Below are 26,738 nucleotides of genomic sequence, written 5' to 3'. Positions count from 1 at the left end.
TGAGACGCGAGGAGAAATCAGGCTACAGCAGAGGGAGGCGGGCGATAAGGCTGAGGGGGAGAGCAACGCCCCGCCTGGGGAGACTCAACCCCTCACTTCTAGAACGTTCCCGCCGCTGCGCGGCGGGGGGGCGTGGCCAAGCCTCGGGGTGGGCGTGGCCCGGCGGGGCGGGGGGGCGTGTCCTCGGGGTGGCCAGGGCGGGCTGGAAGGTTCCGCGGCGCCGCGCGGCGGTTGGGCTCGTGAGCGCGCTGCCCCGCCATGGACGCGCGCAAGCTGAGTGAGCTGCGGGCCTTCGTGCGGCTCTGCAAGCAGAACCCGGCGCTGCTGCACACCGAGGAGCTGGCCTTCCTCCGGGACTGGGTGGAGAGGTCGGTCACGGGCCGCGCCGCCGTGAGGGGAGGCCGTCAGGGCACTGCGATGGCGGAGGTGGGGGGAAGGGACGGGGGGTCTTGCGCGGGACGCGGTGAGGAGGAGGAGGGGGCGTGTCTGGCCAGTGGGGGAGGGGCGGGGGGTGGTGCCGCTGCGGGTCTGGCCCGGGAGCGGCTCCGGTGCAGTGACCCCCCCCACCCCGGTCCCGCCCGTGTTACAACTGGATCATTAAAGAGATCTGTAATTTTGTTGTTTTGTTTGTTTAAACTCTGGCTCTCCCCGTCGCAAAAACGTGCCCCCCGGCCATCTCAGTCAGTGGCTCAGCTTTCCAGGCTGGAAAGCCCCAGAGTTATACTTAACCGAGCTAATTCTCGCTTTATGCAGCAGAGTTGGCTAAGCCTGTCTTAAAAGGAGGCGAGTTTTGTGGGGAGGTGAGTGGCGTTGGTTTACATCCTGGTACCCGAAAGCATAAAATAACCTGGCAGTTTAACGCGTGGAATGGTTCCCGGTCAAAGAAAGTGCTTTGCTCCTTGAAGTTTGATGTATCAGGTAGTTGAAATCTTGTTCCCCTGTGAGGCACTTGAGGCCTCTGCTGTTTTCGCTGCACGTAGGCTTTGCGCACCTGTGGCCTGGCCGATACGTCTTGATATAAAAACACCTTTGTGCTCCACCCCGAGCGCCCAGAAGCACCGGACTGGAAGGGCTGAGGTGTTTTTGCTACTGGCAGGGAACCTACAGCACCCTCGTATTAAACTAAGGCACCCCTGCTTGGCTTTTGTAGCCACAATGCTTGCTGCTCGGAGAACTCAGTGAGGAAACTCCTTGCAGATACACCTTTCATGAAAGGGGAAGTTAAAAGGTTTTTATCTAGTGATAGACTGGGGTTTGTTTTAGAAAGTTTGCTTTATATGTTAGTCTGAAAGTATTTTAACTCTACTTTCTCCTGTACGGGACTTGTGATTAGTTAAAAAACTAGTGGGGCTTTTTGTGCATATATTTAAGTAAATACTTGTATCTCACAGTATGTCATATAATGAAAATTACTACAACGAACTGTTTATTTAGAATTTTTTTACAGTGATGTTTAATCTTCTATGCATCTGAATGTTAGTGTGGTTGTAAAAGCAACCCTATTTAACTTCACTTGATTTTGCAGTACTGGGAGTAGCTGCACGTATGCCTAGGAAGGAGGTACATACCTATTTGATCCTACTGCAGGTCTTTAGTTCCTTTTGCTACTGTGTAACAAACTTCAGTGCCTCACCCTGCCTTACTTCCATTCTTGTGCAATTCTGAAGGTGTGAACAGAATATTTTGGGAGGGAGAGGAAGAACACAGTCTTCTTTTGATCAAAGAAAGTGTTAGGGAATGGAAAGGTGATCATCAGATTTCTAATTTTTTCCATGTTAGTGGGGAGGGCTGTAACTTGCAGATTAATTTTTAGTTTGTATTTGGTTAATAGAAGGGTGCTTGTATTATAAGTATAAAAATCAGGTTTTGAAATGTTGAATTTTTTTTCCCCATGTACAATCTTCCCTAGATATCTTTATATCAGAATTTAAAAATTATTTCAAAGTAGAACCTCCTATAGCTCTCAACTTTTCTGGTTTTCCTCACATGTTTGAGCGAAGTGTTTGGGTAAGTTCTGCCCTTGGGTATTTGGAGTGGTACCCAGATTACTTTTCATGTCAAAATGTCTGGAAGTCTGGTGGGCTCCCCTCTGCCCTTCCATAATAGTGCTGTTTGCAGTAGGACTGTTAAGTGCATTTATAGGGTCTTCTCATGCTTTGGAAACTGCTTGAAACTTAGCATGGCAATAAGGTGGAAATGAACTCAGTGAGTCTTACAGCTCTGTCAGGCTTACCTGTATTAATATGAAAGATATGGGTATAGTCGCCAAGGTAATGTAAGTGATTACAGAATAATGACTAAATGATGCTGAAATACATAATTAAATTTTTCGATTAAAATTCTATTAACTGATTTTATTTTTTTTTCCTTAAAGATAATAATTCTAACTTAAATGATGCTAACTGCTAACTGTGAAACCGGAATGGGGTGGTTTATTCCTGACTAGCTGTTAGTATTGCATCAGAAACCTTAAGCCTTACCTGATTTTATGCACTTGTTACCTTCTAACTTTTATTCTGTTTAGCTGTTGTACTTAATTTCTATATAGGTGCTCTCTGTATAGAAAGCATTACACTAGCGTATGATTATGTTTGGAAAGTGTTTTGATGTCCCTTTTAATCATGCCTGTTTTTTCATAATTGCACAAAAATACAAATATTTTTACTTGAATTGTTGTTAAATGAGTCATTAGAGGGAACATGCTTCAAATTGGTTTTGCAATTGAGCAAAGAAACAATAGCAGTCCTTAAAAGTAAAGCACAGAATCCCTAATTAATGAATGGGGCTTTCTCCTCCCCCTTTTGGGGGGGGTGATGTTGTTTTGTTCAAATAGATTTTGACCCGTTGTAATTCATGGTAATCCAGTATCTCCCTAAAGATGATTTTGCTGTCAGTGATGAAAGTGGATGCAGATAGGACAGTTGCTGTTTTTCCAACAAGTCATAGAAGCAGCACCACTCATCGCTGTGGTGAGTGGAAGTACGGAGTCATTGTTGCAGTGGAATCCTGAGAGCTCCCAAGAGTTATTACTGGAATTGCACAACTCTGTTTTTGCACAAAGGTTTAATTTAGTTTTTTTGGTGTGTGCGCTATTTATATGGCTCGGTATCTGCCTTTTCCTACAAGAGTGTCTCATATGTCTGTACCACTGAGGTTAAATACATTACCATCTTTGTATATATCCTTGCTGTGCATTTAATCATTGTAATCAAATACTGGCTAAAGGGATTTTTAGAGTAACTTGCTTTTGAATTGTTTTGGTATTGTAACTACTTTAAGTAGAGGATATGTGGATAGTAAAAATACTTTAAAGAATTTGATTCCTGCATTTTCTTTTAGCCCAGGCTGTTCTTAAATACACAATTGGAAGTTGGGAATGTTACTGACGTTTTTGAGTTAGAGGGTTCTCAGTCTTTTTCCAGTAAGCCAAGCTTTGAAAGAATCTTACAGTTTGGGGGGGAAGGGAGGGAAGGGAGAAGAAAGCGTTGCCAACAGCCATTAGATGGATCTTGTGAGCATTGCGTTACCCTGGATATTGTTTATCAGCACTACTAAAATGCTTCAGAATTTATAGTTATTTATAGTTTTCTTTGTGCAGGAGAAGTTCCAAGGCTTCTCTAGAGAGTCCTTACAAGTCCTAGAGAAAACTTTGGGGGTTTTTACAGACTGGTAGAGACTTATGTGCCCTATTGCCAGCCTACAAGGGTAAAAATTTAGGCGAAAAGGTTACTACATGTACTGTGTTTTGCCTAGCTCTGTAATGCTTAGTCTGATAAAGACTGCTTTATCAGTTGTTTAGCCCTTGCAGTATAACTTAGATTAAGTAATGTCCACATTCCAGAGACATCTAAATTTTTGCAATAGTTCCAGAAGATGATGGGTTTTGTAACTTGTGGTATATTTTCTTGACAGTTTATCCTTATAAACTGGAGGTAGTGTAGTGCTGTTTGCTTGCCTTTTGCTGCAGGGCCTTCTGCCAGGACCTGTCAGTCCTGCCACCTCCTTTTCCATTTCTTATCTTCTCTTCCCCAATTCATCCCTGTCCTGTCTTGCCCCATACAGGTTTGTTTTCAGCTTGTTTGGGGCCTGACTGTGAGATAGTGCTGGTGACAGGAGGGAGGAAGAGAGTGGAGAATGGGACTGCTGCAGCCTGACTTAAGCTGTAGCGTCTCATCCTTAGGATACAGTTTTGTGTTGCACTAATTCCTGAGAGCAGATAGTCCTGCACCCTTCCAGTTCCTCCTGCCCATTCCTCTTTGCCCACTGCCTTCTTTCCCGTGCATCACGACTAACTATTTGGTACCCCAAGGAGGTGGTAGAGTCTGTTTTGTTGATAGACATGTGGTTTTGTTTCCCTTTGGAGTGCGAATGGCCAGAGCAACTGAAAACTCTTAGTAAATGGGAATGCAGGGCAGAGATGGATGGGAATGGCAGTTCTTGTGGCAGCCTGCCATTAGGTGTGATTAGATCTTATATGAAACAGTTGGAGAATTCAGTCTGTGCTTATTTCTGGCTGCTAACCAAAGTCGATATAATACAGAAGTTCATTCTATATTGAAAGAACGCTGACTATACAGAGAATGCCTCTTAACTTGTTGCTAAGGCAAGGCATGAATATTGCAATACACAAGAGAAAAGGCATCAATTTTGTAACTGCGTAAGCGTTTTAGGTCGTGGTTCTCTTGAATTGTTTGACCTCTGTTCCAAAATTCTAATTTTAGTAATAGCTATAAAAATAGTATTTAGTTTTGACGTAAAACATAAGTTATATTGTAAGGACAAAATCCATTTGAGCCAATGAGGCAGCTTTTCCTTGTGGGCAGGGGTGGGTGGGTGGGTGATGTTCGTGAGTACAAGTCACAGTGGTGAAAAAGTAAATGGAGTGTGCATTCTGTTGCACTGGGAAAAGCATGGTGGATGGGTGCTTTTTATTTGCTGGTTCTACAGCCAATTGAATCATCATGTTTTGTGTCGCAGCAAAAAGCCAAGATTATCAGTAGGATTTAAGTCCATAAAATACATGTCAATGTTTTGATAATCTCTTTTGTTTTTTCTCTCCTTTGCTCAAAAGTATGGGAGGCACAATACCACCTGCTCCAGCCAATGCCTCCACAGAGGAGACGAGGAAGGTGAGAGATGAAGAATTTATCATTGAAAAGTACCATTTAGACTCTGCAAAAGTTACTGAGCAGGGGCAGGGAAAAAATTGCTGTCAATTTTCATTCGAATGGGGTGGGTGAATCCACAAGGGTGAGTGAATGTGACAGTTCAGGCTAAAGCCTGCCCATTGCACATTGTAGATGACTTGTCACAGATGGCTCCCTAGCCTATTTCAAGTATTATCATGCTCCATTTCCCTAATCCTGAATGCCTGATGTTCTGTGCAATGCAAGTGCCAAACAAAATCTAATGTCTTTTTTTATGTTCTCGCTGTCTGTGTATGCACCTCTTCTGTAGGCAGTGGATTAAATTACAATCTTGGCATGAGAATAAATATTAGTGACCATGATGGATAACGAACAGTTGAACTATCAACTTTTTAAGGCAGTATTATAGAAGAGCCTTTCATTGCTTTTTGTTCATTGTCTTAAGGGAGAGAATAAATTTAGCATGTAGATATTTATAGCGGGATTTTACCCAAGCTTAAAATTCTTTTGGAAAAAGGAGAATTTTTGTTTTGATTTAACAAGCGAGTGGATGCTGGAATTACTGGCTGGTTAGAACTGTATGGAGGGATTGTGTGTATATAGTGAGTATAGTCTGTGACATCGAGTATGAAGACAAGCAGCTTGTGTCTTGTGTTAAAGCAGGATATGCTAAGTTATAGGATTCAGAGGAAATTAGTGATGTAGTTAGAAGCCGACAGGAAAACACTTGAAAATAAAAACATTCTCTATATAAGTGACAAAGATTTCTGACCTTTGCAAATGGAAACAGTATTTTAGTCATTGACACCAGCTTATTGTTCACTGCTAGAGGACCTTGGCTTATTAGTAATAGACTGAGAGAATTTTTGATCCAGAGAATGTATGAGGGAAGGCAGGAAGATCAGAAGGGTGGGTTAGTAATCATTGCAAAACTGATTCTGAGTTTGGTATTATCTGGATTATTTGGTTTAATTATTGAATTACACAATTTGAAAGACAGGCTTTACCAATAATAGAAGTTAATGAGTCAAAATTTGGGTTCAGAATTACTTGCATGCATGATAGACTTAATCTGAGAGGAGGAAAAAGAAGACTTGTACCTTAAAAATAAAACAGTCTAGCTGTAGAGCAATATAATGCTTTGAAGATTATTTTTGGATTTGCTGATGCAGTTATTTATTAGAGTGGGAATACAATATCAGTCAGAAATAATGTATGTTTACAAATCTATTTCTCTTTCAGGGCAAAGCAGAGGAACAGCCAGAGGAGCCAGTTAAACCCCCTGAACCAGAAAGTGAAGAGAGTGACTTAGGTGTGGAAAACACATTGCTTTATCACATTTCACCAATTTGAACATGATTCTGGAAAACCTTGTTCTGTTTGTAAATGGAGCTTAATCTTGCTTTTTGTTTTTCCCTTAGAAATTGACAATGATGGAGTGATTGAACCAGACAATGATGACCCACAAGAAATGGGAGATGAAAACGTGGAGGTAAGCACATTGTTTCCTGCTGCCACAGACATGGAAAATATAGGGAGAAGTTTTGAGTTTAGTCAAGGATAGCAGCTGGGAGGGGATGAGTACTATTAAGTAGGTAGCCAGCTGTTGCTTTGTCTCTTTCTTGCCTAAATAAAAACTTACTGCTTCAGAACCAGAGTCTTATTTAAGGTTAGACTCCATCAAAAAGTTCAGTGGGGAAAATCAGGTCAGAAAACACACCAAAAAATTTAGCAAAACACCCATGAAAACTATGGTAGATATGTAGATATGTAGAAAGATATGTAGAAACCTGCCATTATTCAACTTGCCTTTTGAGCATTTTCTAGCTAAAAATAATGGTGGGTAATGCCTCTAAGATGAAAGCAAAGGATTTTTGCCTTTTTTCTATTTTATTTTTTTACTATGATTTCAATGCAAATTAAGAACAAGATTCTGGATTCATAAAACTGTAGGTCCCTTCTTTGGTGCTGTTGTAGCATGGTAATTCTGGCCTGGACTCTACAGCTTTTGGGTTTTGTCTGTTTTTCGGTTTATTTTCTTAGGTAACTGAAGAGATGATGGATCAAGCTAATGAGAAGAAGATTGAAGCGATAAATGCTCTTAGTGAAGGTGATAAATATGGGCTTTTTTAGTACATGTTCAAGGGCGTTAGGTTTTGTTCTCCACTTAAAAAAAAAGAATTAAATATCTTGGACCATTTTGAATGCTTTCAAGGGAAAGAAAACCTACTTCCTGTTGGATGCCCAAAACTTTCTATAACAGACAGCTTCTTTAAGTAGCTTTCAAAGCTTCCCAATGTAGCTCTAGTTTTGGGCATGGTGGGGGGACGATGAGCTACTGCAGCAACTTAATTACAAACTGATCTTTATAATACTTCCCTATGTATTATGACTAGCGTCTCTAGTGGTTTGTCTTAATGCAGTGAAAAGCTGTGTGATAGAGGTGACTTCCTATTTGATTGCATACAAAGCTAAATGTACAAATTTAACTGGAAAAAGTCTCTTCTCCCTTCCACCATTAATTTTGGAGTTTGTACTTTAGTAACATAGCAAGAGGGAGAAGTTGATTTTTCTTTGTCAATAATGCTCCATATAAGAAGTGCCTAGGGATGTCACACCCTGTAAGGCAAGTTTGGCAATTTGGATATAATTTCACTGCAAGATGATTGAATCTTTATTGGTACTCATTTTTAGGTGAACTTCAGAAGGCTGTTGACTTGTTCACAGATGCTATCAAGCTGAATCCTTGTTTGGCCATCTTGTATGCCAAGAGGGCAAGGTGAGTTATCATAAACTAGTGATTTGTTTCTACTTGTTCTGTTATTTTCCTTGAAGAACCTAAATACAATGGCAACTTGAGGATGTGTGTAAACCTGAACCACATGAAGGAAAGAGAAAAGCACACTTTATGGATTTTCTCTTACATGTGATTAACCAGATTTGCTGAAGCAACCATATAAAGAGTCTTGGTAATAGAATAAGTAGCAGAGTGATGTCCCAAAATGCATTATGGTAATATGGCTTTTAATACGTTGAGTTACAGTAATGCTGGATAACAAACACTTATAAAATCTGAAGTTTGTTCTAGGATTAAGATGATAATTGAAATCATGTTCTCTTTAGATGCAAAATTAATTGTGGATCATGTGAATTCTCTGTTGTACCTGCTAAATGAATTTGTTCACTGTGGAGTAATTTGTTTCTGTTGAATAGTCTGTGTTTGAACAGGACACATCTATTTCTCAACCCATCCGATACCCACCTTACTGCTAATTAAATATATTAGACTGCAGATAATCCATTGGGAACACTGTCAGATTTGGTGTGTAGTAGCCCTAACTTCATAATGCACAAACATGTTTGTTTTCCTAATTCTCTAGAAAGGCTGGACAAATATGGGTTGCAGAAGTTCCCACAGATTAATTTTATTTTCTCCGTTTACACACACACACACACACACACACACACACACACACACACACACACACACACTAACCATGGATGATTTGATAGTTTAGTGGATTTTTTCCGTAACAAGGTAGGGGTGTGAGGTGGGGGTGTTGTGTGTTTGGGAGACTAGGGGTTTTGTACAGCCAGCAGCATTGGAATGTCTCACTAGTGATGTGTAGCTTTGAGACAGTTTCCTAACACGTCCACCTGTTTCTTAGAAGAGAATGTGTGACTTCGTGCTTGCTCTATACCAAGCCTTCATGATGAAGTTACTTACAGGCTCATAAGTTGTTTTCAAGTAGATGTAAAAGGACAGAACTTCTCACTTGAGTTACCTTGAGTATCAAATACTTTTGTCAATTCAAGAATGTTTTTTATTGTTTCCTTTAGAGATTTTTTTTTTTTTTAATTTGAAATGCCCAAACCTCCTAAAGTAGTGCCCTACTAGTTAACCTGATATGCTTGTGTAATGTGAAAGTTGCAGTTGTTTCACTTCACTGACAAAAGATTGGGGCTACTTTCTGGGTTTGCCTTTTGTTTTGCCTCTCTTAATTTTGATGACTCATCTCCTATCTCCTTTTGTAGTTCCTGATGATGATAGCTGTTGATCCTTGTAGGCTGTATGATAACTCGTACTTTCCTTCTCTTACTATTTTAAAGATCATGTAATATGGCATGCATAAAGTTATTGTTCTGTTCAAATTGCTAGTTGCTATTGCCTGCAGATGCCAGATACCATGGAACTGAACTATCCTTTGCATTTTGTATCCTTTCCTTGTGCACTAAAGTTATTCCTGCTGGCAAGGCTTGAGTCTAAACAATGAATGCTTTTGCTTCTTGCTAATGATTCCCCTACAATGACAGGGACAGGACTAAATTCCAGTGACTTCATTATCACTATGAAATCTTCTTGAACTCAATTCTTCTCTCACTAGCTTGCCTGTTAGTCATACAGAATTATTTCCATTTTATGTTAGTAACGTGGTATTTCAGTACATACAATAAATGTTCTTCTTCCCACAGTGTTTTTGTGAAACTACAGAAGCCAAATGCTGCCATTAGAGATTGTGACAGAGCCATCAAGATTAATCCTGACTCTGCACAGACGTACAAATGGAGGGGGAAAGCACATAGGTAATGAACTGCACATGTACTTGATACTCTCTTTGCTTACTTGGGGTGAACAGTTTTGTTTATGCATTCTCTCCTTCTCTTGTGTTTCTGAACTGTTTTTTACCTGAGAGCAGTAGCCATAAGCCAAGAAACCACTATGCTGAGTGTATGGCTTACAGGAAAGAAAGGATGATGGGGATTTATTGATGGCAACCTATGAATAGTCCTGTTGGCACTGTTGTCTTTTTCTCCCCCCCTCCTTTTTTTATTTTTTAACATATATTCTAATGGATTACTGCTGTTCTGAATAGCATTTTCTAATTACTTGCTAAAGATTAGGAGTTCTAGGACTGTGGGGTTTATTTGTTTGGAGTTCTTTTTTTTTAGTTAGTTCAGTTTTTATTTATTAACCTTAAACGTTTCTCTGCTTCCTTTATTCTGTGAGATCATAGAGCTCTTTTACATAGTAAAATGAAATTAAACTAATCTAGTTATTAATGGAAGCATTTGTTGCAATCAAAGAGTGATATTAAGCAAACAGTGTAGTTAATTAAAATGGGATTAGGCCATTGTGTATCCTCCGCAGTTATGTTTAAACTTCAAAAAAAGACAATACATCATTAAAAAAAAGTGACACTTATGGAGTGTATAAAAGTGGAAGGAGTAAATGCTTAAAGAACTGCTTTTTTAAAAAGCGGCATTTTAAACAGTGTTCAGAGAGAAGTTTGTTAATGTCTACAGTTTTAATAAAAGTCATGGAGCCTAGTAGTGAGAAGACTGGAGCATAGTTTGGGTTAGCACCTCTGTCTGCAAGCAGAAGTGCTTAGACCATATAGGAATACCATCATTTGCTTAAATTTATTACCAGAGCCTGTATAAATGGAAAGTTAAGAAATATGCACGGTAGCTTGTATGACCTCTTCAACTAAGACATGGTGCGTCCAGTTAGCTAGGATGTTTAAGTGCTAAGTAAAGAGAGTCCACTTAAGCTTGAGATAGTGCTGTAGACTTGTACAGAATACTGTATGTGTAGTTTTATACTGAACGCATACCTAATGCTGCAGAGTATCTTTATTAGTGTGCTTCACCTGTTTAGGGTACCTTCTCCCTATTAGACCCTTCTTGTTTATAGCAAGCAATGACAGTAGCTGATGGAGGATTTTTTTTCCTCATTGTTACTTCAAACAAAAGGTATTGGTAAGAAGTTAAGGGTGTGAAGCAAGCAAGAATCCTCTAATGTCATTGTAGTGTGCTGTTTACAGAAAATACCCTGATTATTAAATGTTAAACTTCTGTAAGTCCATATAGCTGCAGGTAAAAACACTGAATGCTGCATGGTTGTAAATATTTTGAAGAAGTGTAAGAGTTAAGTTTGCTTTTTCCTTCTGAATGTTGGTGTCTTCTGAATTTCAGACTGTTGGGTCACTGGGAGGAGGCTGCTCATGATCTTGCCTTAGCCTGTAAACTGGATTACGATGAAGATGCTAGCGCCATGCTGAAGGAGGTGCAACCAAAAGTGAGTGGGGAGCTCATTGGAGGTCTATCCTCTCTGTTTGACATTGCTGCCTTCAGATTCTTGCATTGTCTTGTGGGAGTGTGTTCATGTGTCGTCTGACACTTCAGACTAAGTTATAAATATTTCTGTCTTCAATCATTGCTGTTTATGGCTGCGTGTAGAGAAAGTGAGTCTCTGGGGCTGGGCAGGTAACCAAACTATGAAATAATACATTCCATTTAAAAACCTTGCAGAAGAATCTGAAGCAGTTAAGTAGTTTGCCAGGCTAGATTTTAGAATCTAGACTGAAAACATGCAGAAGAACAAGAGAACACTGATAATGGAATTTTTTTTTTTTTTTTTAAGCTATTCTGAATTGATCGAAGTTTCATCCTGAACGTGGTTTACAAGGAAGCATTCCCTGCTGTGATTTGTACTTTCATTAGTCTGCCTCGTGGGGGCAGTGTAATCTCTGCAAGACTTCTTTTCAGCTTTACTCAAGTGTTGACCCCAGCGTTCTTCTAAGGAAAAACTTTTTCGTAACAAATGGAAGACTGTTGGTAGCAGGCTTGCTTTCTCATCTGCTTTGCATTTTCCTTTAAAGTGGTTGACACACCACAGATTGCAGATGCTGGTTTACAGTGCAGGGTTGGGGGGAGGTAGAGACTGCAGGGCTGACTTCTTGTAAGAAGAGACACGGGGATGCCCCTGTATCAAACAGCCAGTTCCAGCTGTCTCCAAAACAGATCCACAGAGGTGATAGGCTGGAAATGTGTGTGAAATTTTGGTATTGTATTGTAACAGGCTCAGAAAATTGCAGAACATCGCCGAAAATATGAGCGGAAGCGTGAAGAAAAGGAAATCAAAGAAAGAATGGAAAGAGTGAAGAAGGCACGGGAGGAGCATGAGAGAGCACAAAGGGTGAATACTTAGGCTTTAATATTTGTTAATAATTTGGAGAATGTTATAATTACTTTGGTTCACTTATTTTGGTTAAAATAAATTGCAGAGACTAATTACTTTCCTTAGTGTTAAATACTGGAGAGTTGATTTCTGTTTTGGTTACTTGACCAATATTGGAATCTGGAGAAGAGGGTGTTATGCTGCATCTGCTTTTATTGCTTACGACAAAACTAGGCTCTGGAATCTCTACTAATCCTGTATTTCAAGACGTCAGTTATTGTATGACTAAGCCAGAATAGTTTTCAGTTGAAGTACTTACGTCTCCCAAAGTGTGAGATTTTAAATTCAGGATAATACTTCGCTTCTCTTCCTCACTTCCTGACACATTTTGCTTGCCTTTTCTTTCTTCTATACTGATGTATTTTTATATGTTGGGGGCGGGAGTTAATTCTAAAAATGTAAGTTGAAGAGCTAAAACAAATCATACAGTTCATATTCAGTAAAAACATACTAAACTAAGAGTAGACATCCTATTTCTTGTCAGTGTTTTTTCACATAGTGAAGTGCTTTGTTTATTGGATAACCTACCTGTCTGAAGCTGTCTCGGCTGGTTTTTTTTTCTTCCTAAAACCAGTTGAGCAGTAGAAAGCAGGTTGCAGTTCCATTGCTTTGTGTGGAATGATGTGCTTTCATCTGCAGGAGGAAGAAGCAAGACGACAGGCAGGAGGAGCTCAGTTTGGTGGTTTCCCAGGTGGCTTCCCAGGTATTTTATTTTTAAGCACCAATACTTGAGACAGAAGTGACTGTTGTTTCCGTGTGGAGTATTATAACCACAGTTTTTATAGCATTTGTCCTCAAAACAGAGAGAAAAATATTTTATGAAGTTTAGAACTTGTCTACAAATAACTCTGAACACTAGTGGGAAGAAGGATTGGCTTCTTAAAGAGGATTATTGCTGAGCAGCAAGTAGAGGGAAGACAGAAATCAATAATGATGGATAACAGAATTAAAGGATTAAGTCTGAAAAAACAGAGGTGCAGGATTTGCTTGATAATATGTGCTGAAAAACTAGTATAAAAACATTTTCTAAATCACCCAGGGTGCCTTGGACCCATTCTGCTTAAGAACAATAGAGTTAAAGTTGAAAATTCGAGCATTCAGGAAATTTGTGCTGGTTGCAAGCTATCGTTGAACAGAATAGTTTCTCAAAGGAGTTAGTGCAGTTCATCTTACAGAAAAGCTGGCCTTGAACAAAAAATAATCAGGCTTTCCATGTTATTTTGGGGCACAATAAATTGGGGAGAAACAATAGTAAATACTAACGTTCTTGAAGATTGAGATGTAGTTGAGGTAGGCTGTGTGCATGCTCCAACCAGATCAGCAACCAAATAGAGACATTATGTAGCCTGCTCAGCAGAACTGGGGTAGCTCTGATTAAGGACTCAAAACCAGAGTTTTGCTTCAGGGATCTTTTTTCTTTGGAGGTACAATTTTTTTCAAATCTGAAGTTCCCATCAAACATGGAATGTGCCTTGGACATACCACTCCTGTTCTGCTTTTGCCCTGAGTGGTTCACCCCTGGCATTCAGGCTTCTTATGTTCCTGGGCTTGAGACCTACCTGATGTAAGTTCACCAGGAAAAAAAATGCATCTGTGTACAAGGTGCTAGAACACTTGTCACAGGCCTCCTACATCAGTGAAATTAGATGTAGGTCTTGGCAGAAAGAGAAGGTGAAGCCTCTGCTTTCCCTTCACTGGACCAGCTGTAGCCACATGGAAAACATGGCTTTGGAGGTGTGGCACAGGAAGCATGTCTTGGTCTCTCTCAGTGACCTTCCTGTATAGATGAATTCAATGTTTTTCATCATGCATTCTTCTTGTCTTGGGTTTTCAGGTGGATTTCCTGGGGCTATGCCTGGAGGCATGCCAGGAATGGCAGGTATGCCTGGTGTCAATGAGATTCTCAGTGATCCAGAAGTCCTTGCTGCCATGCAGGTGAGTATTTGCTAAAATCAAAGCTAAATATTCTGAACAAGGGAAGAACAGTGCCTGTGAGCTAAGAAAAGGAAGAAAGATGTGACCTGGATAGCAATGGGATGGTTGCTTATTTCTCTTGTGAAATTCACCATGTGTGTAGCACCAGACTGTCTGGAATCAATGTTAGCTATTTTTCAAACTGATTTGGGAACTTAATTAAAGATGCCACCCAGTACTTGCCTATGATAGGCAAAATTATGTTTTATAGAGAGTTTTTCAATGTCTGGAGTATGTTGAATGGTTATTTTCCACATGGTATAATTCACTTGCTCCTTTTTTGAATGCCCAGACAAAAAATGATTGTTAATATTGTTGCAACACAATATATTACAATAATACTGAGATGAGAATTGCCTTTCTCTTAGGAGATTAAGTGTTTGGATTTTGCCAAAGGCAAAGTAGTATCAGAATAGTTCTGCTTCTGGCACTTTTTAAATTCATGTTTAAAAAGCTTACTTCCCCAGTGGGCTTGATTAATTGCTCGGTTAATTAATTACTCAGTGTCATGACTTCTTTTACACAAGAAAAGTATTCCAGCAGATGAAATAGAACATATCTGACAGCATCAGTTTTAGGGGCAGGTGAGATAGGAAAAATCTGAACTATACAGTTATATTTGTGTACTAATATGACCACGTATAAAAGTGTCTTGTTACTTTTTCTGGATTGCTGTGGTCAAACTAGAGTTATGTGGTGTTCTTGGCTTATTGAATGTATATGATCCTCATCTAAATTAAAGCATCACAAGGGACCATTATTTGGTATGGCCTGAAATCAAAAAAGGCATCACTTCCCATGCAGAAGTTCAGGGGTTCTCTTAACGTTTGCTGGTGTTTGGAAACACCCCTACTTAGGCTGCCACAGTCAGCAGTGCTGATTTGCATGCAAACCATCCAAAAAAAAAGAGCCCATGACTTACAGTTGTATTTGCTACCTGGCTAACTTATGCTGTAATACAAGAGTGTGAAATTAGAGTTGCTGAAACAGAGCTTTGGGGTGCATCTAAATATTAAGTGCTTGCTGCATGCCTTTAAGAAGACTCCACTGCATGCTGATGTTATATATATATAAAATATATACATATTGTAGGACTCTGTTGCAAGAATGTGTGTTGGCAGTGTTTCCTGATATTGCAGGCTTTAATATGTAGAACCTGCCAGCACAGCCTTGAGGCTCTTGCTGACCATTTTGTACAACTTTACATGTGGATGTGATTTATGCAGCATTTCACCTATGTCTGCACCACCACCTTTTCCTAAAATGTCCAACAGGCTACGGTCTGCTCCTCTCTGAATTGGCAGTGTAAGCTCTAGTCTTAAAAGACGGTAGTTTCTACTGCTTGGCTTCTGCTTAGTGCAGCTATGGAGTATGTTGATGGATATAATGGTAGCTGGGAGCTGTTATGTAGGTTATCTGAGGTGTTAAGTCTGAAGATACTGAATCACACAAGCCTCTCCCAAATCACTAATCTTAAGATACTATTTTAACTGACAGTATGTAGCAGCTTCTTATAGTGAGGATTTATTGCTGAAACTGGAGTATTCTGAGAGTAAAGACCATTTTTTCCTTACCTCTTTAGACTTAGGGACTGTTGTTTCATTGTCTTTGAGATTATTCTCCATGAGCTAACACTGAAGTACGCCTGTGTCTGTTAACATCTTGGTAAACCTTAAAACTGCGTGTGCCTGAACGCGAGCAATATTAAACCTGTTACGCTGTCAACTTCCACTTGTCTTCTGTAGAAGCAACCAAAGAACCAGATATGGCTGCCTATGGACATGTTTAATAGCAGTTATTGCTCATCACTGGTATAAAGATAAGAATCTCTGCAAATTAGTATAAAAACTTTTCTTGAGGAAGATTTCAGGTTCCATTACCTGAAGATTTGTCTTCAGGATTATTTTTTTTTTAATTGTGTCTGATATTAGTCTTCTATGCACAAAAGACTCAAAGTGGCAAAGATTCTGTTGCATTTCTTCTCATAGCTTCTAAATAGTAGTAGTTGTGACCTTTTACGGTGACTTCTAATGCATATTGGTTTAGCTCATTTGCCCCTGAGCTTCTTAGTGTAGAAGTGGCTGAAATTGGTGTGTTTCTCTCATTTTACTGTTTTGGCTGTCTGGAGGGTTCTGTAATACTGCCTGTCTTGCATGGGCAACTGCTTTCTCGGGGCTCAACATGACACTTGTGTTTTGGAAAGCTGTTATGGGTCAAGTTATCTTCAAAAGGAGTGATGTGTAAGATGAACCTATGGATTCCTTATTTGACATGTAGTCAAATGGTAGACCCAGACTTCCACCAAAATGTGTTAAGTTGGAAAGAATAGTGATAACTTTCCCCTTAGAGTATTTTTCATCCTGCAACTAAAGCCTAGAGCATTAGGAAACAATGTTTCACTAATGCCATTTATACAGTGGTTCCCATTTCACCTTATGTACTAATTATTTACCTATGGAAATGTTGATATCTTCAGTCTTAAACCTTGTTCTGATAATACTGCTCATCCATGTGAAGCCTTGGATCTGTTAGACATTTTTATAAACACAGTGCAGTGTTGAGGGCTTCCAGGGAGTTGCACAAATACAGAATCATTTACTTGCTGTAAATTCTCAGGACCATAAAATTGAATATTTAACATTCATTTAGGTGTACTTTGACACAAACCAGTGACTAAGCTTACTCAGCTTTTTGATCTGCATTCATATACAGGTGAAAACACAGATTTAACAGCATTACATGATCTTTATTGTGATGTCCCCTATTTTGAAATTGGCAATTCAAGAAGTTTGAGGCTGTGAAAATTTTTTTCTTTGCATAAGAATCCTGTAAATTGGAGAAAATATCTAATATCTGTTTTCTGAACTAAAGCTGTTCTTCATAGACTTTGCAGCTTCCCTTTTGTGAAGGAGACAAAACACTTGTAAATCTTTCTCACAACAGACTTGACTCTTGGTTCCCAACATGTATAAAACATGACTGAACCACGTGGGTGGTTTCACTGGAGCCCACACCTAGCAAATGCAGTTTTGAATCTGACTAGTTAAACAGCTTTTGTCTGTGTCTGATGCTGGAATAGATAGAGCATGTTGTTGTTGAAGCACAGGCAGCTCTGAGGACACCAGCTGTTTTTTGGTGGTTTCCAAAGACTACATCTGCAATAGCAATGGGCTAGAAGTCTAGGGAAAATTGTATTTTTCAGTGCAACTACTTAAATGTGTTAGAACAGTAAATGAAATTACAGCTAATGCAGATGATTTGTATTGGACATAATAAACTGCTTGCACTTTAGCTGAATTAAAGAAAACTTGATTTTTTTCAGAAGTTGCTTACATCAATCATTTTCCCAGGCTGAGATGTAGAATCCGTCTATACAGATTTATTAAAGGGCACTGTTCAAAACATACACATGGGAAATGAGTAAAACCAGTTCTAGTTCAATAGAGGCCAAAGGTACACTAGATATACAGGGAAAAAAAGTATTAAAGCTTCTCATCCTAAATAGAGAAGATAAAGTTGTTTGGTTTTTTGACCACTGATTTTAATGTATATGTGAACTTACTATCAACTGCAGCACAGAAGTGTGATGAGAAATAACAAAGTTCTCTTCCATTTCTCAAAGGAGGTGGGAAATGACTGAGAATTAGCTGCATTTTTAAAAGCCAGACATTGCCACATCATCTGCTCGCAGTCCAGCAGGTTAAAGTTTCTGCTGTTAGAAGGAAAAGGGGTGAAAGGGATGAGTAGCAGCTATTGCTTAGCGGAGGGTAATCCCATCAAGCATGCTACACACACAGAGCTTCTCCCTCCTCCAAAAGGCATTTGAAATTACCTGAATAGAAGTAATCCAGTACGTGTGGCTGTGTTTGAATGCTCCTGTTTTGGGGAAGAAGAATGCTTACCTCATCCCCCTTCTCACACGTTGAGTTATTACTGTAACAAGTTCAGTAGCATTTACTGATGCAGTGTTAACAGCATGCATACTATATCACTGGGCTCTCTTTTAGAGACCTTTTGCCCAAAACTCTAGTCTCATCATGTTGAGAGCTGAGCAAGACTAGATTTGTGTTGGAACCACATAACCACTAACTTTTGTATACTTGTTCTGTAAATGTCCTAATCTTTTGCTTTTTGTTCTGTAGGATCCAGAAGTTATGGCTGCATTCCAAGATGTTGCCCAGAACCCAGCAAATATGTCCAAGTACCAGAACAATCCCAAGGTCATGAATCTCATCAGTAAATTGTCTGCCAAATTTGGCAGTAAACCATAAAATCCCTGGTTCTTAAAAATCATATCTGAATGGGAAGGATTGGATTTGGCTAACGAGTGTTGCAATAAAACAAACCATGGTACCTCTGATCTTCTTAAGAAGAGAAACGGGGTGTTCTAAGGAGAGCTGTTCTATGGCCCCAAGTGTTGACTTTATTCAATGATTGGTTTATAGCACCCAGATTATACTCACATGACCTAGTTTCAACCACCTCTCCTTGCCCAAGAGTTGCAACCTTTTATCATAAGTATTACAGACAGTTTCCTTTGAATGAACACTCCTGTAAGTGTAATACTCCAGGAGTGCAAGATAAAAACCTGCTGTTGTGTTGGTTTGGATTTTTTTTTTTTTCTTATTTTTAATTATTCTCAGTGAGCAAAGAGGAAGGAACTTGAAGGAACTTTAACAGTTGAAGTCTGTCTTAATCTCCTTAGGACAGAAAATTGGCCTAGTCACAGTAAAGGTGGGACAAGTCTAAAAAATTAACTGGACAAAGGAATTGTCTGCAATACAAGTCCTTTATATTTTCTAAGTGGGTGACTGACTTTATATAGTTATTAAAGTTATCAGTATAACCATGTGAGCTAGTTACACACTGGAACTTCTGGCAGTACTGCAAATAGTGTGGTATTTTGATCACCGAAACTGTGCAGCAAAGGTACAGTCCTGTCCTTCACACAACCTGGCATGAAGTACATATTGCAGAGGCCACAGAGGTTTTGTTACTTGTTCAATTCTTGTCCAGCACCTTGATGTAACATTTTATTTATCAGTCTGGGTATGGGAGAGCAGCTCGTAAGAGTGTTTGTGCTCTTGTCTGTTCCCGGTTGGCAGGTCCTCCACTGGTTGCACTCCCCCTTCCTTGGGGCCATGCTTACCAGGTTTCACCTATTTGGAAACTTTAGGGAAGGAATCGTGTTCCCATCATTACCTCTGTCCCACTGAGCGCAAGCCATCCAGAACATGTAAATGCAGAGTTATAAATCAGTGAAGGGTAGAATCCCCAACAAAATTGCAGCTCTGGGTTTGAATCCTTACATGCTTACTGATTAAAATTTCTTGGCCAAAGTCCTGCTGTCTCTTTAGAGGTGATGACTCTTCTTTCACCACATACTGTAGTCTTCCATCTTTTCTTGTATCCTTTTCTTTAACAAACAAACAACAAAACAGAACAAAAAACCCACCAAAAAAAAACCAACCCCAAACTGTTGTCGTGGTTTCATACTTATGTGGTTTTGAGCTTGTGATATGGAGGAAAAGGTGAAGTAATTGGAGCAGACAGAAAGTTGTTCTAACAGTTGCGGATTAACAGCATGGGTATTCTTGGAGCAGTGTCTGTGCTGATGATTTTCAGTTCATTCGTCTACCATTAAAGACAGTTGTTGCTTCTGTTTGTCTTAGCTAAAAGATGTTTCTGCGGAAAAAAGACCAGTTCCCTGTTCACCACTTGACTCTCAACCTTTGTGTTACTCTTTTGTAATTCTGTATCTTAAGCCATAACTGATGTTACCAGTTTAAAATAAATCTGGATTGGTGTAGGAACTCAACAACAGTTGCAAAAAATAAATCCCCAAATGCTTTTTCTCATACTAATGAACCTGCAGAATGAAATGTGAATCTTTTTGCTTAAGAAATATAGTTCTGAATACTTCTCTTAGCCTTTAAAAAATAAAGTATGGTTTTGAAAAAGCTTTTTGGGTTTCTGTAACTTTCTGATAAAATGTATTTTGCTTAAATGTGGAAGTGCTTTAATTGTATATATGTAAGTGGCGGTTTAAATAGGAACTAAATGCTTAAGGGCTTGTCTTCATGACAAAATGAGCTCAAGTTACGATTGTTACTGTGTGCCTGGCTTTTGGATCTGCTGTGGAAGTAGGTCACCCGTCAGTATAGGCGGAAACTCAACTTTGTCATTCAGGCTGGTGCAGATGGGCTGTGCATGAATTAAGGGTATCTTGAATATAGATTTACTCCCTAAAGTTTCCTGTTGCTCCATCTTAGGTGTTTGTGTCTGTCTACCCATGACTAGTCAAAAGTATGGTTACCCCTAGCTAGTAGAAATGGTCATACCTGTGTCCTGCCTGCTTGCTTACACATTGGTTGCTGTTACTCAGAGCCAACTAACTCAAGAAAAGCATTCTCCCTCATTTTGGTGTTAGCATGAGCAATCTAGCCGACTTCCCGTCCTTTCGGAATGCACATACTATGACTCCCTTGGGGTGTGTGGGGGTTTTAGTGTTACCCAGTAAATTAATTGAGATGGCTGGACCTCATCTCAGTTCCCCAAGTTGGCATGTGGACATCTAAGCAGCTAAAGTGGTTTGAACAGAAATACACGTGGAGAAAGTTAACTGCACAGGAGGTGAGCAAAGATAAGTTCCAAATGTGGGATGTGAGTAGCTATAAGGAAGTTATGATTTTCAGTGCTTGTTCCAGTATTTACCGACAGCTCCTTCAGGCTGTTTGCTTCCATTGCAGCAGAGTGTAGGGATGGTTCTTGCAAGTCCTGCGGCGATAACTGGCTCAGCTGACAAGTTGACTCTAAAAGCTGCCTGTGTGTATGAATGGTTCAGCTAGCACAGTGCGGTGTCAGACGTGCTGACCCAGGCTCAGGGGAGCATTTCTGCCATTGAAGCAAGTCTGTAGTGTGCTGCTTGGCCAGTGCAGTGCTGCAGCTCAGATGATGTGGTCTGGCAGAGAGTATGATGATACACCAGCAGCTGACTGGTAATAGAGGCTCAGCCTTGTTACTGTGTGTGTGTCTGAGTGATTTTGCTATTCTCTGTGGTGTAGCTGCTGCCACAAGGCAAAAGAAATGTCAGGTCAGATGCCACTTTCAGACTGTGCTGCTTCACTGTGAGCCCTATTGCACAGTGGTGTGGAGAGTACAAGGCTTGAAAATATATCTCGCTTGAGTGTTGGGCTGTGAATAAAAGATACTTGCCAAAGTGGCTTGTGTTGTCTTTGTTGGAAGGCAGGGATCAGATAGGCAGGAGCCAGACTCTGTCAAAGTTGGGTAAAGGCAGGTGGGACAAGACTGGGCAGAGTAGTGATAGGCCAGAAGCAGAATGGGTCAATAAATGAGTTTTTTAAAGCCATGTAAAGGTAAAACCATGTCATAGAAACAGTTTCAGGTGGCCAGCAGTAGCATCTATCTGTAGTTTAAAATAGGGCTTTAAACACCACTTAGTTTTTCTGGTTACCTTTGGGGCCTTTGCATAAAGCTTGTACAAGCCATACTCGCTTGTGTGCTCATACATCCCTCCTCTGAGAGGCATAAGAGCAAACAGGATCATTATGGGAGCTTGTAGCAACTGCTGTCTGAGCAGAATCCTTCACCCAAAGGGATGGGAGGTTGTGGACTTACCCAGCCCAGGTGGACTTACCACCTTACCCAGGTGGAGCTGGAGCCAGGTCAGCTTTGGCAATTTATCTTCCTGTGGATTGTGGCATGCTCCTGACTGGAAGCGTTGGGAGCCCCTCTGAAATCCCATAAGGCATGTAGGCTGAGGGATGCTGCCATGCTTTCAAGGTTGATGGGATGAGGTAGAGTGTTAAGAGGCTAGAGGGTTGTGTCCTTTCATTGGGAAGGGGTAATCTGATGGTGGCTGGTACTGGTGCAGAACTGGATTGGCATCCTCAAGCAAGAGAGTGACTTACTGGGAAAGTGGTAGCAGTGTTTTCTTATGTCTAGAGAAAGGTGTCTTGTGAACCTTATTCAGAGCTTTGCAGAGGTGCCACAACCTTGTTTCATATATGATGGAGTGAGCGCAGGATTGTAGAAAAGTAATTCTGGATTATCAAAGAGCTGAAATGGTGTAAAAAAAATGGCAGCTTCCAATTGGGTGCAGAGACCACCACGTTGAGTACTATAGGACATGTTATAGGAGGTCAGTTGTGTGATGCAAGTAAATTAAGAGGAAGCAGGAACAGTTTTAACGTGACAAAGAAATGAAGCAGGTCAGATGGTGACTGGTGGATCTGTGCTGTGGAGCAACAAAAAAATTCAGGTGGCTTTGGGCGACAACTCGTTGACCACCTTGGGAATCAGAGCTTAGGTAAGTCATACTCTCCTGGTGTGGTCCTCACAAACAGGAACTTTATGTGAGACAAACCTTCCTTCACCCCTGCTGACTGGAGGTTCTACTGAACTTAAATACCGAGAACTTTCCTGCATATCTGAATCTTTACAACGAACTAAATCAAGATGTTAACCTGTAATCTTGCTAATGAAGTGTTACTACTGTACCTGTCTGATGTACAAATAGGCTTTTGAAATGTGTATTCTAGATGGATGGTCTTGGACAAGCTTGAGATCTTGTCAATAAATAAATATATTTGCAGAATGTGTTACGACTTTTTGTTAAGTAAGTGGGTAACAATCTTTGGCACCTTTGGTGTCACACACATTTACTAAACCTGGGATTTTCTTTTAATGTACAAACATGTCAGTGGCCACAAGGAATAGAAGTTCCTACTACATGTAAATAAATTAGATGTGAAAGATTACAAGATTGGGGGTAGCAGTTTATCTTGGAATTTCTTCTGGAAGTACAGCAGATGAAGCAGTCAGATGGTAAGCATTATTGGTATGGGTACAAAGGTATTTAGAAAGAGAGGGCACTTATTACTCAACTGTAAAGTAGCAAGGAGGTAAGGTCTAAATCAGTTAATAGTGAAGGGAATCCAGTTATTGAAACATTTAGTTTTTTAGTTTTCTAAATCTAATGTTCTCACTCTAAAGGATATGTTTCTAAAAATGAGTTGGTTTGCATTTTGCATTTCAGAAAGAAAAGTATCATAGCAGAAAATCAGAGCAGTCACATAACGAGTGTTTAATAAAATTACCTTTTTTAATAGGCTGAAGGTACAAGTTATTAGGAAGTCATCAGAATTAGATGAAAAAAAATCAAGGTATTACATTGAGAATGAAGTTGAGTGGCTGCCAGTGGCACTGGCTCTCAGAGAAAATTTATGCTGAAGCTCAGCTGCTAGTGTCTAGTTCTTAACCTGGAAAAGAAAAGCACAAGCTGCCACCTGTGCTTTGTTATTTCAGATTTAAAAAAACAGACCCAAAAAATGGCTTATTGCTAACTGTATCCTACAATAAAGAAAAGTACTTGGGAAAAAACAGATTTTCAGAAGCCATCTTGTAATCCATGATATTTTTTCCCTAGTCTGTTTTGTGAAAACTTTTCAAACCAGAATAAACATAAATCAAAACTGGAATGAATTACTAGCCGTTTCAGGGAAAACAAGCAAACAAACAAAAACAGAACACCACAAATAAGGGCAATTAGAAGAGATGTTGGATGTTTATCAAGTAAAAGACCCAACCCAACAGAACACAACAAGGCAACAAAATTTGTGCTCGACAATTACTTGGTCCATGTAAAAGTGAAGGTGGTGATGGAAAATTCGGCCTGAACTAGTAAAGCTGTTGAACAAGTAGTGTAATAGGAGATTAAATTTAATAATGACAAATGCAAGTAACTTACACTGAAAAGCATTCCAATCTCTCTGATGTCCCCGAGCCTAGATGAAGTGCGTAGGGAAAACTCAGCAGCATTCCAGAGGCTCAATCAGAATCTCTTCAGGCAAAGCACACACACATGTGCATGAGAAATGGGCTTCTTAATATGTTTGTGATTACAAGGCTTTCTTCTGGAGTAGGCTGGTCTTTCCATGGACTTACGCTTCAGCCCGATCTTGCCCAGTTTGTGTGATCAAACACTACACTTATGTCATGAATTCAAACTGTCAGCACATGCAGCCTCATTTGTTAATCTCTAGTTACTTTCATCTGGATGTACTGGGAGTATGATCCAGTTTATCAGCCTTTTCTGAAAGATAAAGTTTTGCAACAGATTCAGAAAGTCCTTTTGAAAGTTGTAATTAGATCTGTCTTAACATGTTTTCACTCTGATGAATTGAATTTCTAAGCAAAAAGAGGAGACATGCTGTCTTGGTTTTTTGTTTTTTGTTGGTTTTTTTTTAATTAATGTTAGAATAAGGAGAGCACTACGGTAAAATTTGTTAAAGTTCAGAGTTCATTCTTTATTTGCTAAGGTAAGACACAGTGCAGAGGCAGTAAATCTGACCTCTGGAGTAACTAACAGTGTCCTTATTCTTTGTCATGAATCAGAAGCAAAGCTGTGGGCCAAACAAAGAAAATCTGTCAAGGTTAAAGTTTCTCAAGACCTGTTACCTCTTTCTACAGGAATCTACAGTGTTAAAATCATGGAAACAAATTACTAAAATGCAGTTCACATACAGAAAATGTATTTGAGGTTGCTTAACTTGGTTCACTTCTAGGCTTTCTAGTAGAATTGACAAATTTGAGGAAGAGGTAACTTGGGACTTCTGTGCTTCAGTAAGCTCCACTTGCACATATTATGTGTTTGCCTGGAAACCTGTTGAATTTGTGGTGTTTCTGTGAAGACCTATTGTCTCCATTAAACTTTTTATAGGTAGGTTCCATTTTTGTCCCTGCAGAACACACTGACACATCTTATTTAACTTAATCTGTAGTGTTTCCCTTGTTTTTCTCGAGCAGCTTCACTAGGTCTGTATGTTCCAAATAAGTTGGGTTTGGGATACTGAAATTGTTGCATTTCCTGTTAATATTCTGTTTTGCAATATATAGAGGGGATACTGTTGTATTAAAATGTTGCAAAATAGAATAGTAATAGTATAGAATGATTTGGGTGCGCATTTACGATGGAAATCCAATCTGCAGTACAGACTGACTCTTGGTGAAAGTGTCCCGCTGCACAAGAGGGACAGAATCACAAAGAACAGCAGTAACGTGAGTTTGCGTCCTGCTTGAAGGACCTTCCAAAAGCACCTGTACCTGATTGTGCAAAGTCTCTTTGCATAATTGTTCCCTGGTTTTGTAAAACCTAAGATGCTCCTGGCTGCATTAGTGATGGGAGACAGCCAGAGAACTGTGTACACCTTAATTCTGCATTAAGGTTTGAGTTTTTTCCATGCAGTGGGGTGTCACAGGTGAATTACTAAGAGAAGCCATCATTGTGGGGTTAACTAACAGGGCTTTATTAATGATTAAACGATGACTAAATGATAATTAATAGATGACCAAATGAAAATTAAATGGTAATTGAATGGTTACTAAGCAATAATTGAATGGCAAATAAGCAGTGATTTGACAATTATTTAAATTATGATTTAAATGATTTAGATGGCAGTCAAACACTCTGCTACTTACTACACTTCTAATAATTAAGCTATAGCTGGATATATATAAAAATGCTGCTAGCATACAATATACTCCTACGCCTAATGTACAATGTCACTTACCTCATTATAGTACAAGATGCTGGGTAAGGGGTCTCTCATCCTCGAGGTGTAACCTTGAAAGGCATCCCTGCTCAAGAGGAAGGTCATCGCTGAGCCCTCTGGTGCACAGGAGAGCAAAATGAGCTCATGGGGGCTACAGATATAGCATAAAGCGGTTGACTCGTAGTCAAACCCCCTTTTGGTGTACGTGCAGTTGTGCAGGCATAGCAGTCCATATATATATATGGACTACCAGTAGTATCAGTCTTGCATAAAAGAATTGACAGTTGTGGCCTCTTGGGTTGCTAGTGTCAGGAACTGATGTTGGAGCACAAGGATATTGGCGCACTGCAATGGAAGAATGTTTTTCTCAGACTGAAAGGCTTGCCTTAGGCAGATTAGCCTGTGTTCTTTACAGCCCCACTCCCTCACAGAAGATCATGGGATTTTCCTTGAAGAAGGGTAAGTAAAGACATGTGCTCTGTTGTTAGGCCACCTTATGAAGGAATATCTTACCAAAAGGAAATGGCTTATTGTGCTCTGTGGTAGTAATGCTCTTGGGCAATGTGCAATGTGCTAAGCGCCCTGTCCTTGTTTAGATAACGCATGGTATGGTGATTCCTACTATGGGTGTAAGTGGTAGGAGCTCTTGCAGCTTAAGCAAGAGGCAGCTGGAGAGTTGTAGTCGAAGAACTAACTGCAAACGTGAAGAACAAGTTATGAAGTTATTTTTTCTGGTCAGAACAAAAGATGATGGAGTAACATAATACAAAGCTAAGGAGAATATTAATTCTCATCTTTAATTATCGTTTTTCCTTAAGTATAGGTGAGTATGGTAGGAAGAGGGGAAGGACTGTTATTAGAAGCAAAGCATGAAGGTGTCTGTTCTTCCAATACAACCGCTTTTTAGCCCCCAGAGTCTCCAGTGACACGCTTCTCCCCCTGCCCAAGCTTCCTCTCTCACAGCTAGCTGCTAAAACTCCCCGCCGAGCGCCATTCCGAGCTGTCCCCGCACCCCTTCCGCGG

At 40.0% G+C, this 26,738-nt stretch overlaps 1 protein-coding gene across 1 annotated transcript; it reads left to right on the top strand.

Moving 5' to 3' along the window:
- The first annotated feature begins 78 nt into the window (after window positions 1-78).
- ST13 (ST13 Hsp70 interacting protein) lies at window positions 79-20,103 on the top strand. Its single transcript, XM_030480845.1, has 12 exons — window positions 79-368; window positions 5,072-5,129; window positions 6,390-6,459; window positions 6,569-6,639; window positions 7,191-7,257; window positions 7,842-7,926; window positions 9,621-9,731; window positions 11,124-11,226; window positions 12,010-12,126; window positions 12,808-12,871; window positions 14,003-14,103; window positions 18,285-20,103. The coding sequence occupies exons 1-12, from the start codon at window positions 259-261 to the stop codon at window positions 18,411-18,413; spliced, it is 1,086 nt and encodes a 361-aa protein (XP_030336705.1). The 5' UTR covers window positions 79-258; the 3' UTR covers window positions 18,414-20,103.
- The last annotated feature ends 6,635 nt before the right edge of the window (window positions 20,104-26,738 follow it).

Source organism: Strigops habroptila, chromosome 3 (assembly GCF_004027225.2).
Source record: "Strigops habroptila isolate Jane chromosome 3, bStrHab1.2.pri, whole genome shotgun sequence".
Taxonomy (NCBI): Eukaryota; Metazoa; Chordata; class Aves; order Psittaciformes; family Psittacidae; genus Strigops; species Strigops habroptila.
This window is presented reverse-complemented; position numbering and strand designations above follow the sequence as displayed.